At 36.9% G+C, this 12,387-nt stretch overlaps 2 protein-coding genes across 4 annotated transcripts; one reads left to right on the top strand and one right to left on the bottom strand.

Moving 5' to 3' along the window:
- Positions 1 to 333: 333 nt before the first annotated feature.
- Positions 334 to 9,633, top strand: LOC121984549 (general transcription and DNA repair factor IIH helicase subunit XPB1-like). 3 transcript variants are annotated; one of them, XM_042537524.1, is made up of 20 exons: positions 334 to 398; positions 528 to 580; positions 664 to 733; positions 834 to 1,002; positions 1,083 to 1,305; positions 1,408 to 1,464; positions 2,091 to 2,186; positions 2,262 to 2,342; positions 2,485 to 2,572; positions 3,438 to 3,775; positions 4,241 to 4,316; positions 4,422 to 4,615; positions 6,085 to 6,248; positions 6,335 to 6,407; positions 6,638 to 6,751; positions 7,946 to 8,026; positions 8,209 to 8,268; positions 9,064 to 9,147; positions 9,232 to 9,374; positions 9,472 to 9,633. In XM_042537524.1, exons 1-20 carry the CDS (start codon positions 383 to 385, stop codon positions 9,563 to 9,565), a joined length of 2,274 nt encoding a protein of 757 aa, XP_042393458.1. In that variant the 5' UTR covers positions 334 to 382; the 3' UTR covers positions 9,566 to 9,633. The 3 variants fall into 3 exon arrangements, with proteins under 3 accessions (XP_042393458.1, XP_042393457.1, XP_042393459.1); XM_042537523.1 differs by having other exon boundaries at positions 664 to 742; XM_042537525.1 differs by having other exon boundaries at positions 368 to 389; positions 664 to 742.
- Positions 9,634 to 10,161: 528 nt separating this feature from the next.
- On the bottom strand, positions 10,162 to 11,475 carry LOC121986743. The gene has a single exon (XM_042540685.1). The coding sequence runs from the start codon at positions 11,419 to 11,421 to the stop codon at positions 10,162 to 10,164; it is 1,260 nt and encodes a 419-aa protein (XP_042396619.1). The 5' UTR covers positions 11,422 to 11,475.
- Between the last annotated feature and the right edge of the window lie 912 nt (positions 11,476 to 12,387).

The following is a 12,387-nucleotide window of genomic DNA, read 5'->3' as shown; positions in this document are numbered from 1 at the left end:
TATCAAATTTGGAGCTTATTTATTTATAAATATAAATTATAAAGAATTTATTTATTTGTAGAAGATTGAAAATTTAAAATGAAAATAAAATTGGGTTAATTGGTATCTGAACCGAATAATCTGAATTAATTTTGAATAATTCAGTTTGATTTATAGTTAATTCAATTTAATTCTTGATTAGATTTAAAAAATTATAAAATCTGAATAACCCGAATCGAATAACTCAAATAATCCGAATCGAATCAAATGAACACCAAGTACCCAACTTTAAATATACGCACGTCGGTAGAGCGGTTTATTGTTTCCTTTTCAGTTTTCACTGTGATTCTTCTCCGGCTTTCCTCCGCCCGCGACGAACCTCGGCGAGAAGGCTTCACAGATAATGGCAGGTGGCGACGGTGGTTATCCCAATCCAAACCCCATGCAGTTTTAGTTTGTTAGGGTTTAGGGTTTAGCTTAGAGCCCTATTGCCATCGTTTTTTTTGTTTTTTATGTTTCTCTAATTTATCAAAATCCCTCTCTGCTAGGAGAAAGAGGTCGCCCGATGAAGAAGCTGAAGACCATCTCTTCCTCGTCTAAGGTGAGGCGAATTATTTTACTGTACTGATCCGAGCTTTTCTTCTTCTTTTTCCTCTGTTCCTAAATACTAGCTCGCATTTTTAGGCTACTAGTATTATGGAAGAAGAGGATTTCGATGACTATGGGAACCATTTCGACGATGATACCCGAGATGGTGTTAAGAGTTAGAAATTGATGGAGTTTTTATTTTTTTTTTCGGTGAGTTTTTATTCCCATGCTCTTGCTTTGACGAATGTGGATTTTGTGGTTGGTAGGTGAGAGGGAGATTAAGAAGAGGGATTTCACCCAACTGGAGCTGAAGCCTGATCACGTGAACAGGCCTCTATGGGCCTGCGGTGATGGCCGGATCATTCTGGAAACGTTCTCGCCTCTCTACAAGCAAGCCTACGATTTCCTCATGGCTATCGCCGAACCTGTCTGCAGGTATCAGAATTTGTTTTAGGGTCCATTTTTTGCATTTAGGGGTTTTTTTTTGAACGTGCTATGAGTATGTTTGCTTGCAGACCGGAATCAATGCACGAGTATAATTTGACGCCACACTCTCTCTATGCTGCGGTTTCTGTGGGTCTGGAGACTGAGACCATTATTAGTGTCATGAACAAGCTGTCGAAATCTAAGTTGCCATCTGAGATAATAGACTTTATCCGTGGATCGACTGCTAATTATGGAAAAGTTAAGCTTGTGTTGAAAAAGAATCGATATTTTGTTGAGTCACCATTTCCAGAGGTAACTTCGATCCATGGGGAAGTTCTAGTTCATCTTTGTTTTGTTCACATCACGTGGATTATTTGTCATCATTGGCTACAACATGCAAATTCATGAATACAGGTATTGAAGAGATTGCGCAAGGACAAAGTTATATCGAGCGCTCAGATTAAATTTGAGGTACTTACATAACTTGGATACTTGAGTTTTGAACAATCACATTGACATATGACATTCTTTATTCTTTGGTAACCATATCTGCATCAATCCATATGTGATGTTTGAATACAATTGTTTGCAAATAATCAAATACAATTAAATATTAATCACAATAATAATTATATAAAAAAGTCAATCCTTGGCCTTGTCGTAATAGATTCAAGAAGTGGGCAATTGGTCATTGCCAAATGCCACTAAAGCATATCCTAACTTTCTTAACTCAATTTTTATGAGGTATGGAATACAGGAGATAAGGGATGAGAAATGGAATGGAAGGATAATGAAAAGTAGATCTTCCACGGTTTTTTAATTCTTAGAGAAGGTACAAGGTATCAAAAACATAAATACTAGGCAATTAGTATGCAAGCTTGTTTCATCTCCTCTTTCATCTTTTGCTTGAATTTGGTCAGGGAAAAATTGGGAAGAAAATTTTCACTGTTCTTTCTTCTCTTTCTTCTTCCATTTCCCCTCCTCTATTCCTCCCTATCTACCTAAGTAACCAGTCCTTTAATGCTAATATTCTTTTATAATCTAGTGGCCATTATGTTTCCATCTTTACTTCAACTGACTCATCTAATGTGTTTTAGGATTCACACGGTGTTCATGAAGACTTATTGAATCAGGCGGAGTTAGCTACTGCAATAGAGAAGGAAACTCATTCCTTTGAGATAGACCCTTCTCAGGTGCCATATGGTTCCACCTCCTACAGTTAATGCATTTAATGAAAGTTGTCTAAAACAGTGTTATTTTTATTGCAGGTGGAAAATGTGAAGCAACGATGTTTGCCTAATGCTCTAAACTATCCTATGCTCGAGGAATATGACTATCGAAATGATACAGTGAGTCACATGTTTGTTTATTTTTCAAATATGCCTATTGGAATTCATTGAGTTTTCAAGTTATACTATCATTTTATTCAAGTTCAAGAATCTCCACTCTAGTTATAGTGGATGTAATTCCTCTTTGGAAATTTAACCACAGGTGAACCCTGATTTGAATATAGCATTGAAACCTCAAGCACAACAAAGACCATATCAACAAATAAGTCTCAGTAAGATGTTTCGCAATGGTAAGTACATTATCACCTGCATTTGTTTATTTTAACTACAACGCAAATGTCTCGACCAATATTGATGCGAAGCACAGATGAAAAATGTTGAGGGTCGCATGAGGGTTTAGGGTCACCAATATTGATCACCAATATTTTAACCACAACAACTTGATGCTGACACTGATGAACACATAGGAATTGGTGCCCTCCTAAGTTTTATACTTGCTATTATGTTTCATCTACCTTTTTGTGATTTTTATGCTCGTTTCCTTGCTGCTATTAGTTGTTATTTTGCATGATTTCTTGTGGAATTTGATTGGAGAGAGTTATTATAAAAGAAGCTCCAGGGTAAAAAAAATTTAGGAAAGAACTTGTGCTAACATAATTGTTCAGCCTTTGGACATTTTGCTGCTATGTATATCTAGAAACTTATACAAATACATATTATTTTTTGTGCAGTGAAACTTTGTGCTATCTTATTATTTTTTCTTCTAATTCCTTTCCCATATTTCATAGCAAAAGAGTTACAGCTAAATTCTAATTTCTTTGCATTTCTTAGACATGTAGTTTTGCTCTATCCTCATTACCATTTTTTGTCACATTCAATGGGCCTAAGCTCATCTTCATTGAACAATTAAAGCCTCTTCTCTAACACTATTACAATAGAAATCATAGATGAGAAAGTAGATGATCATTAAGGTTGGAAAACAATGTCATACTATGTCCAATAATAGAGTTGAATTTCCATATATATGTGATTAGAGCTGCTGCTGTTGCTGATATATCTTACCCGAATTAGGCGTGCTACAATACACATTCTAGATGCTCTTAAACAATTAGTTAACTAATAGTGATTTTGCTTTACTTTCTTGTTGTACAACAGGACGAGCTAGGTCTGGTATCATTGTGTTACCTTGTGGCGCTGGGAAGTCTCTGGTGGGTGTTTCTGCTGCTTGCCGCGTAAAAAAGAGTTGCCTTTGCTTGGCTACAAACGCCGTTTCTGTGGATCAATGGGCTTTTCAGTTTAAGCTCTGGTCCACCATAGAAGATGAGAACATAAGTTGCTTCACATCTGATAATAAAGAAAAATTTCGTGGGTCGGCTGGTGTAGTTGTGACCACCTACAACATGATAGCTTTTGGTGGGAAGAGATCTAAGGATTCTGAGAAAATCATTGAAGAAATACGAAATAGAGAATGGGGACTACTACTTATGGATGAGGTACTTTATTTTTTAAATCCATAACATGTCTATTTTTTGGATAAATTGGTTTCATGCATGCACATTCCAATAAATTATATAATTAATGGATTGCAGTTGAGGGTGTTAGAGTAAAAGCCAAAGGGAAGCCAAAAAAAAGTATAGTTAACATAATTTCATGATGATTGCACCACTAAAGCTATTTCAAACTGAACATATAAGAGAGATGACTTCAGGGATCTACAATTGATATTCGTTGAATCACCATCTAAAATGATTCAGGAGTATTAGGAAATCACTGCCATCAAAATCAAGAGTGAAAAGAAAGTGGCATGATGGCATCTACCATTTTACATCCAAGAATTAAATTTTTCTTGGCATAATATATCTAGTAGTTCATTGTCCACGTAAAAACTTTCCTTCCGATTCAATATAGTTTTCTTTATATTACAGATTCACTTTTTGTTCTTCTCTTTCTCCTTACAGGTTCATGTTGTTCCAGCACATATGTTTCGTAAAGTAATTAGCATCACCAAATCTCATTGCAAACTTGGACTTACTGGTCATTTTTTCTTCTATTGAATTACCTTTATGATTACCTGTACGGCATAAGCTGCCTGATATTTCATGTTTCTTTTTACTGAATATTGTTTTCTTGTCACTTCAGCAACACTTGTGAGAGAAGATGAACGAATCACAGACTTGAATTTTCTTATTGGACCAAAGCTGTATGAGGCAAACTGGTTGGATTTGGTAAAAGAAGGATTTATTGCTAATGTCCAGTGTGCTGAAGTCTGGTGTCCTATGACCAAGGAGTTTTTTGCAGAATATTTGAAGAAAGAGAATTCAAAGAAAAAACAGGTATTTCATTTATTTGGAGATGTTAACAGTTTTTATAGTAGATTATCTTGGTTGCCATGATGTAGCTTGCATAAAGTTAGATTCATATTTGGCCACTACTACCTAGAGAAGGAGGTCAAACAGGTTAGGAGTCGATTGCCATTAGATCATGAGGGTGATGATAGGAAGGATGGTAATTAGTGTAAGGTTAACAAGTTAGGTTAGTAAATAGTGGATTCAAGTTATTAATTAGCATTTTAGATAATGAAGTGAGGCTTCCTGCTTTTGCTCACCCTTGATGTTTTGAAGTAGCTATGAGGTGGTGCTACAATGACATCTATGAAAGATGAATCTTAGGCAATAAATGGAAAGCACCCATGGCAAATAGCACCATGTTGAGGTAGTTATTGACTTATTGTTCATGCCTACCTTATTTTGGTTTTGAACCAAAAGGTAGTTTCATTTGTGTCCACCAATTGGAATGACACTTTAATCCACGAGCCAACTATCATCCTATCTCACCACATAGGTGTTGTTGGGAAGGTACTATATTTGTTGATCTAAATACTATCTTTTTCCCCCACAACCATGGTTTGAAATTTCCTACGGTGTCGGCGGTATAGTTAGAACGTTTAGTTCTGACAAATTTCTGGAACTTGAAGTATCGTATCATATTGACATTCGACACTACTAGACATGCTACAAATGTTTCAAGATGTATTGAAATACAATTTATTATTATTTTTACTTGTGTCAATATAATATAATGTTAAATTGTATCGTTCTAAATGGGATATGAAGGTTAAATTTTGATATATATAGTTAGGTTCTTTTTTTTTTTTCCTACTTTTTTGTTTCTTCTTTCCCTTCCAATTCTCCATTGGTGCTATACATTGAAACACCAATATGATATCAAAATTAGTATTGTTTCAGTCAAAGTTTGAAACTGGCTCGAGATTTTGAACCTTGTCCACAACATAATACAATCAAGTGATATCACTAATTAGTTCAAGCAAATGTTTGAAACTATGACCATGTCACACAATACAAGAATTAATTTACATGAAGAATCTAAAGACTAACAGAACAATTTTTTTTTGATGTGAAGATGGATATCTTGGAGTTATTTAATTAATTATACCTTTACCATGTTCATATCTATAAATTCAAGTTTTCCCTTGATAGAGCCCAATGACTCAGAAAGCTGTACATGTAATCTACTCTAATAGTGCTTGGAGAATTAGATAATTTTCTTTCTTAGCATATATAAAATTGTCATATATTGTAATTCTATTGCATGCTTGACAGTTCAATTTACCTAAATAAGATTTAGACTTCTTCCATTTTCTCCAAATTCCGTACTAATTTACTTTAAGATTTAATCCGTTTTTTGCCCTTTTATTTAGTGCTATTTATATGTTTCAATTCTAATTTTATTTGGATTCATATTCTTGATTTGTTTTCTAACTAAGTAGATTCTCTCTTGCTAGGCACTATATGTGATGAATCCGAATAAGTTCAGAGCTTGTGAATTTCTTATTCGCTTTCATGAGCAGCAACGTGGAGATAAAGTTATAGTTTTTGCTGATAATTTGTTTGCATTGACTGCGTATGCAATGAAGCTCCAAAAGCCCATGATCTATGGTGCAACCAGGTTCTTTCTAGGAGCTTTGATGAAAATTTTCATATAGTGGCCCTTGTTCTTTGATTTAATTATTATTATTTTTAAATTATTTTCAGCCATAGTGAGAGAACTAGGATTCTTGAAGCTTTCAAGAGTAGTCGTGATGTCAATACAATCTTCTTGTCCAAGGTTTGTGAAGTATTATCTTTATACTACATATTTTAGTAATTTCTAAATATTTGTTTACTAGATTATGAGGTTGAAGTCATATTTTTGTTAATCTTGGAAAAGGGGATAAGAGGTTGGTCCTAAAGCAGTGAAAGAATAGAGCAATTCATTATTTCTTTAAAATTTATGTCATTTTTGGAAGTCAAGTACCATTGATCACTAATCAAGATATTTTTACTTTTTTTTTACAGGTTGGTGACAACTCAATTGATATTCCAGAAGCCAATGTGATAATACAGATTTCATCCCATGCTGGTTCACGACGTCAGGAAGCTCAACGTTTGGGTCGTATTCTTAGGGCTAAGGTAATTAAATAATGAAATATATGTAGGAAACGAAACTAGAGGACTAGTTTGTACATGATATGATTCATAAAATTGAATAAACTTATTTTTTTTATTGCGTCATATTGAACCTTCAAATTGGCTAGTATACATGGGATACCTTGAGTTAGCATTAAAAGATTCAAGTTTATTGTGTCTGCTTATTTGTTTCTGACAGAAGAATCTCTCTAACTGATGATTTTAGGCAGAAAATTATCTTGCAAAAACTTGTATTATAATTATTTAAAATTTCAATTGTGCTAGCTAACTTCATGTATTATGAACTTTACTTTTGGGTTGGCCAAGTAGAAACCATATCAAGCTAGTAAGCTTAAAATCCCAAAGATCTGGTTAGTCCTTGACCAATGGATCTGCAGTAGGGTCCCAATAGAATTGGCAGTAAAGAGCAGATTGTTCTTGAGGAAGACAAAAACAAGATTAATTGATTTTTGCAACATAGATTAGTTTGCTTTCTTGTATAGTTGATTGGTTCGAATCCAGGTAACCACTATACAAAACCTGCAAGCCTAAAGTTTTTTGGATTTGACTACCTAGAGGATAGTTCCCTTTGTCCTGCAAGCCAACATCTAGTGCTATTATAGATTGCGACAACATTAGGTCACTATTATCTGAAAACAATGAAAATTGTCTGCTTAAGTTTCTACTATCAATTATCTTTCAATTAATTGTATAAATAAATAATTTGATAACCACTGTCTTACTACTCTTGTTTATTTTAATGTTGTCCTCTCGGGTGGGTTTAGTGGTTAGCGCATGAGGTGTTGCCACAATGAGGTCTGTGGTTCGAATCTCGACAAAGCCGAGATAATACCTCCCTATGTGCTAGTCACTATTCCAAAGGCTAGTAGCCGCCCGTGATTTACCTCCTCCGTGTTAGCCCTGGGACGGATTGGCGGGGGCACTGGGGGTGAGCGTATTCGCCTTTTGCCACAATTGTTTACTTTAATGTTTGTACTACATATATCTACTATTATGGCTTGACTTGATTTTCTGTAGCCACTTTTGGATTCGACATAAAATCAGTTTGTGCAATTTATTTTGGCAGAAACATTTCTGTTTCCTAATACTTAGATAAAATAACCTTGTGTATTTCATTTTTGTGTGTGTGTTTTTTTTTTATTTCTTTGTCATTCCTGGGCATGGTCTGCATTGCAGGGGCGACTGCAAGATAGAATGGCAGGTGGAAAAGAAGTATACAATGCTTTCTTCTATTCTCTTGTTTCCACGGATACTCAGGTGCAGTATTCTTTTCTTTTTAAAGAAAAAAATAGACATTGTGCTCAACTAGTGGAATTGTAGTAATTATTTCATCTGTTGATTGTAGTAATAATTGTTCCATCTATTGGTTTTCGTAACGCTCAACTTGAACGAAGTTGTGAAGCATATGGTCTAATAATTGTCCTCTCTACTGGATACAGGAAATGTATTACTCTACTAAAAGGCAGCAATTCTTAATTGATCAAGGGTATAGCTTCAAGGTAAAGCACATCCGTTGATCCTGTTTTACAAAGGTTAACAAATATTTGTCCTAAGTTTTTGTTCGGCATGCTTCAAGTGTTTCTTGTCATCTCATGAATTTGGCTCATGCGGACCAGCATCAATTACAAAATTTCCTTTCTTTTCTTTTCATCTCTGTGAAATTTCTGAGCTCAATGCATTGACACATTTTCTTCTATAGGTTTATTTCCAACTTTATTTAGAAGCATTGGTCAAATTATAAATGCCTTTTTATATGGGATGTGATGAATTTGTAGTGCCTCAACTAAGAGTGTTTTATTTGATATGCTATACGGAAGATAATTTTTATTAGGCAATATACTAGACATGAAGAGGTATGGGCATTTCTAATCTTCCGTAAGATAATTTTTATTAGGCAATATACTAGACATGAAGAGGTATGGGCATTTCTAATCTTCCGTGTCTTTAGATTTATGGGATGTGTACTATAACTAACGTCTGGTTGACCTCATTCCATTAAGTTTAAGAAGGCAAGATGTGTATTTGAACAATTGTATATTCAGTTTAGAATTGCCGAACACAATTTGAGAGCTTGTGTGATTGCTAGTGAATGATGAAATATTCTTCCTACTTCGGTGAGATAAACCATAGGACAACATAGTAATGCATAACCATAAACATGGTCTTTTTTATTCTATTTAATTATTTGCAGACTTTGTAATATTTTTAGTGAAATTCGAACTTTCATCTAGACTAGTTTTGTATTCTATTTCTTATTGTACACATCTAATAAATGAGAAGCAAAATTATCACAGGTAATCACTATCTTGCCGCCTCCTAATTTAGGCGCTGAACTCAGTTATCATAGCCTTGATGAGCAAACCGAACTACTGAACAAGGTGTTTTTTTTTTTTTGATACTTATTTGATCTTTTTGGAATTTGGGTGAATGTTTTCAGTATTGAGCTTTCCCTTTTTAAACAGGTGCTGAATGCTGGTGACGACATGATGGGTCCGGAGCAGTTGTTGGAGGATTCAGGTGATATAACTGCTATCAAGCGCAAGCGTTCTGCGGGCTCAATGAGTGCTTTCTCTGGAGCAAATGGAATGGTCTATATGGAATACACGTAAGTCTTCCTCACATGCCTTTTCCCTTTTGCAACATTTATTCATATTTGAATTATTTAACATACTAATGATTTGCTTCATTATTGGATTTTTCAGCACTGGGAAGAACAAACAAGGACGTGGTTCGAAATCGAAACCAAAGGACCCGTCAAAGAGACACGCGTTGTTCAAAAAGCGATTTGCTCCTTGAATGTTTACATCGGAGGATCTTGGAGCCCAATGCAAACTTTATGCGTGGAATATGGTACATTGTGAATATGTAAAATTTTTAAATCGACCACTTAATTTTAGAATGCCTCTTTTTATACCCTTCAAAAATTCCATTTTATAAATTTTCTTCTTTTTATTTTTTTTTTATTTTTGAAATATAAATATTATATACTATTAAATTGTAAATTTAAACTAGTTGACAACCTACTAATCTATAAGAGCACCCATAATGTGGTTAATGGGGAGTGTTAATGTGGGCGTGTATATTAACGTGACCCTACTGTTCATCTATTATAGTATTAATGTGTTCAAAGAATTGAACGCGTTAATAACTACATATTGAAAAGAAAATAAAAAAATAATAGCAAATGCCATTAACGCTTGAGCGTGTTAATAATAGCATTGGGATATCCTAAGCATTGGGATATCCTAATGAGATTTATCTTAATCAATTCATTTATGGGCAACCAAACTTAGGAATTATTTATCACGATCGGATGTAAATCCGAACACGATCCAAATTCGAATATTTAAAGTATCCAAATCTTATTTAAACGAAATGAAATTCCTCTTTAATCAATTTCTTAGATCGCCTTCTTGCTGAATCAACTGCTGAACTGGCGGCGCCTTAGAATCATCTTTCTCCTCGTCGTTGTCGATCGTGACGTCACCATATCTTCCATTTCCTGCTGCACCTCCATTCGCCGGCGCCGCCAACGACCTCGATCTCTCCTCCAAGTCCCTTTCCCTGCTCTCTTCGACGCCGTCGTACAAATTCCCCGTCCGCACCTCCTGCGCCACCGCGCACGGCCAGCAAAGCAGCCACCGCAGGTAGTCGGCCGCCGTCGGCGAACACCTGCAGCACGAAGGATCACCCTTGAGATCGAACCTTTCCCTCATTTTCGTCCTCCAAAACCCACCGTAGAGCAACCCGCAGAAGCAGAGCAGCGCCCCGGCGACTCTCATCAGGATTTTCACGACGCCGTCGTCGATGCGGCTCGCCGTCGTAGTAAACACAAGCAGGGGAGCGAAGCAGAGCAGCACGAACTCGGCGGCGTGGACGTACTTGTTCCCGAGTCCCAGCCGCTCCATGTTCCACCCGAACACGCAGCAGGTGCAGAAGAGCGATAGCGACGCGCCGACATGGTCGTCGCCGCAGTCGAAGAGGCCGCCAGCCCACTCCCGGCCCACGGCCTCCTTTCTTTCGTGTCTCCTCGATGACGAAATCTCAAATTCCTCATCGAGTTTGCTTTCAAGGGGGCCGAAGGCGACGTAGGCGCTGGCCACCGCCGGCGACAAGATTCCAACCGCCATCAAGAAGATCTGTAGCCACGTCGGCCGGTCGTCGGAGGAATATCCCCAGTAGAGCCCGCATTGGCCGTACTGACACAAGCAAGTGAGGTGGAGAAGCACGACGACGAACGCCATGTGACCCCTCCCGTCGCTCCGCCGAGCGCCGGCGTTAGCGTTCTTCTTGCAGTAGACCTTCCTCACCTCGGCGGCGTCGTCCGGCAGCCAGCGGCAGAGGAGTACCAGGTGGTGGCACAGCCTCGGGTGCTGGTAGATGCACATGATAGTGAAGAGGGCGTTGAGAATCTGGTTGGTGATCTCGGTCCACCGCGTCCTCTCCGACCTCTCCGGCACGGCGCCGTCCATGCCCCCCGACATGAAGAGCAAGACGACGGTGAGACCCGCGACGACGACGAAGGCCCACGCCATGAGCGCCATGTTCATGGGTTGCATGGCCCAGTTCTTGCAGGGGGCGAACAGAGCTCGCAAATGAGCCTTGGAGGGCAAGCGACGGCCTTTTTCTGAACCAGTCAACTTTAAATCCATCGACCGGCAATTTCCTCTTCGTCGACGTTGATTCGCTAGCTCTGCGTTTGTCCAAGAGAAAGAGAAAGATAAAGAGGAGGAACTAAATTAATTAAGCTTGCCGTACTGGGCGGCGTTCAGGGCGGATCTCGCCGTACTACTGCAGGCAGGCAGGCAGCACCGCAGCAGGCCAGACGAACGAGAAGGGGAGGAAAGCAAGCAGCAAGAAGGCAGGTTCCGTGTAGAAAATTAGATATTTTTATTTTAGCAGAAAATTAAAAGAAACGCTATCAATTAACTATATCATAAAAATTGTTTTTTTTTAAAAAATAATAATTATGTATATCATACAATTGATTTTTTTTTAAAAAATAATAATTATCTATATCATAAAATTGATTTTTTTTTAAAAAAACAATAAATTAGAAGTTCGTTCTACTCATAATTTATTCAAAATATAAAAGCTATTTTATTAATTTATAAAAAAAAAATTTGGTCATGGATTCTAGATGATGCGTTTGGACGGTTATACTAGTCAACACGTGTCAACATGTGACGATGTAGCCAGTGTGACCTTCCAACGATTAAGTCGGCACTAAACCAAAGAGAAAGAGGCTCGCGAGTGCGCGTGAACGAGAAGAAGAGTGGCCTCTGTATGCGAGACGAAAATTATGTCTTCATCTACCATCGTCGAACATTATATGATCGACGGGAGGGAAGGATGAAACTAAGATTTTATTTCGGGATTAAATTTAAAATAAATCATTAAAAAAATCATATAAAATTAATGTATTATATTATATAACCACTCTTTCACATAATATTTCAACAACATATAAATAAATAATTAAAAAATAAATTAAAAGAGTGTAAATAGAATAATCATATAAGACACCACAAAAATAATAAATTAAATTTATTGACATTATATTTTATCTTACGAGATTTTTTATCAAACTCATCTATTATGGATTTGAGCTAATTAGA

Source organism: Zingiber officinale, chromosome 5B, assembly GCF_018446385.1.
Source record: "Zingiber officinale cultivar Zhangliang chromosome 5B, Zo_v1.1, whole genome shotgun sequence".
NCBI lineage: Eukaryota > Viridiplantae > Streptophyta > Magnoliopsida > Zingiberales > Zingiberaceae > Zingiber > Zingiber officinale.
The sequence above is the reverse complement of the archived record's forward strand: the minus strand, read 5'-3'. Positions and strand labels throughout refer to the sequence as shown.

Excerpts from the sequence above, each read along its gene's own strand:
- LOC121984549 (XM_042537523.1), top strand. Across the intron at positions 1,465-2,090 it reads GCGCTCAGATTAAATTTGAG|GATTCACACGGTGTTCATGA; the intron begins GTACTTACATAA and ends AATGTGTTTTAG. Across the intron at positions 8,027-8,208 it reads TTGTTTCCACGGATACTCAG|GAAATGTATTACTCTACTAA; the intron begins GTGCAGTATTCT and ends TACTGGATACAG.
- LOC121986743 (XM_042540685.1), bottom strand. The coding sequence starts at position 11,421 with ATGGATTTAAAGTTGACTGGTTCAGAAAAAGGCCGTCGCTTGCCCTCC.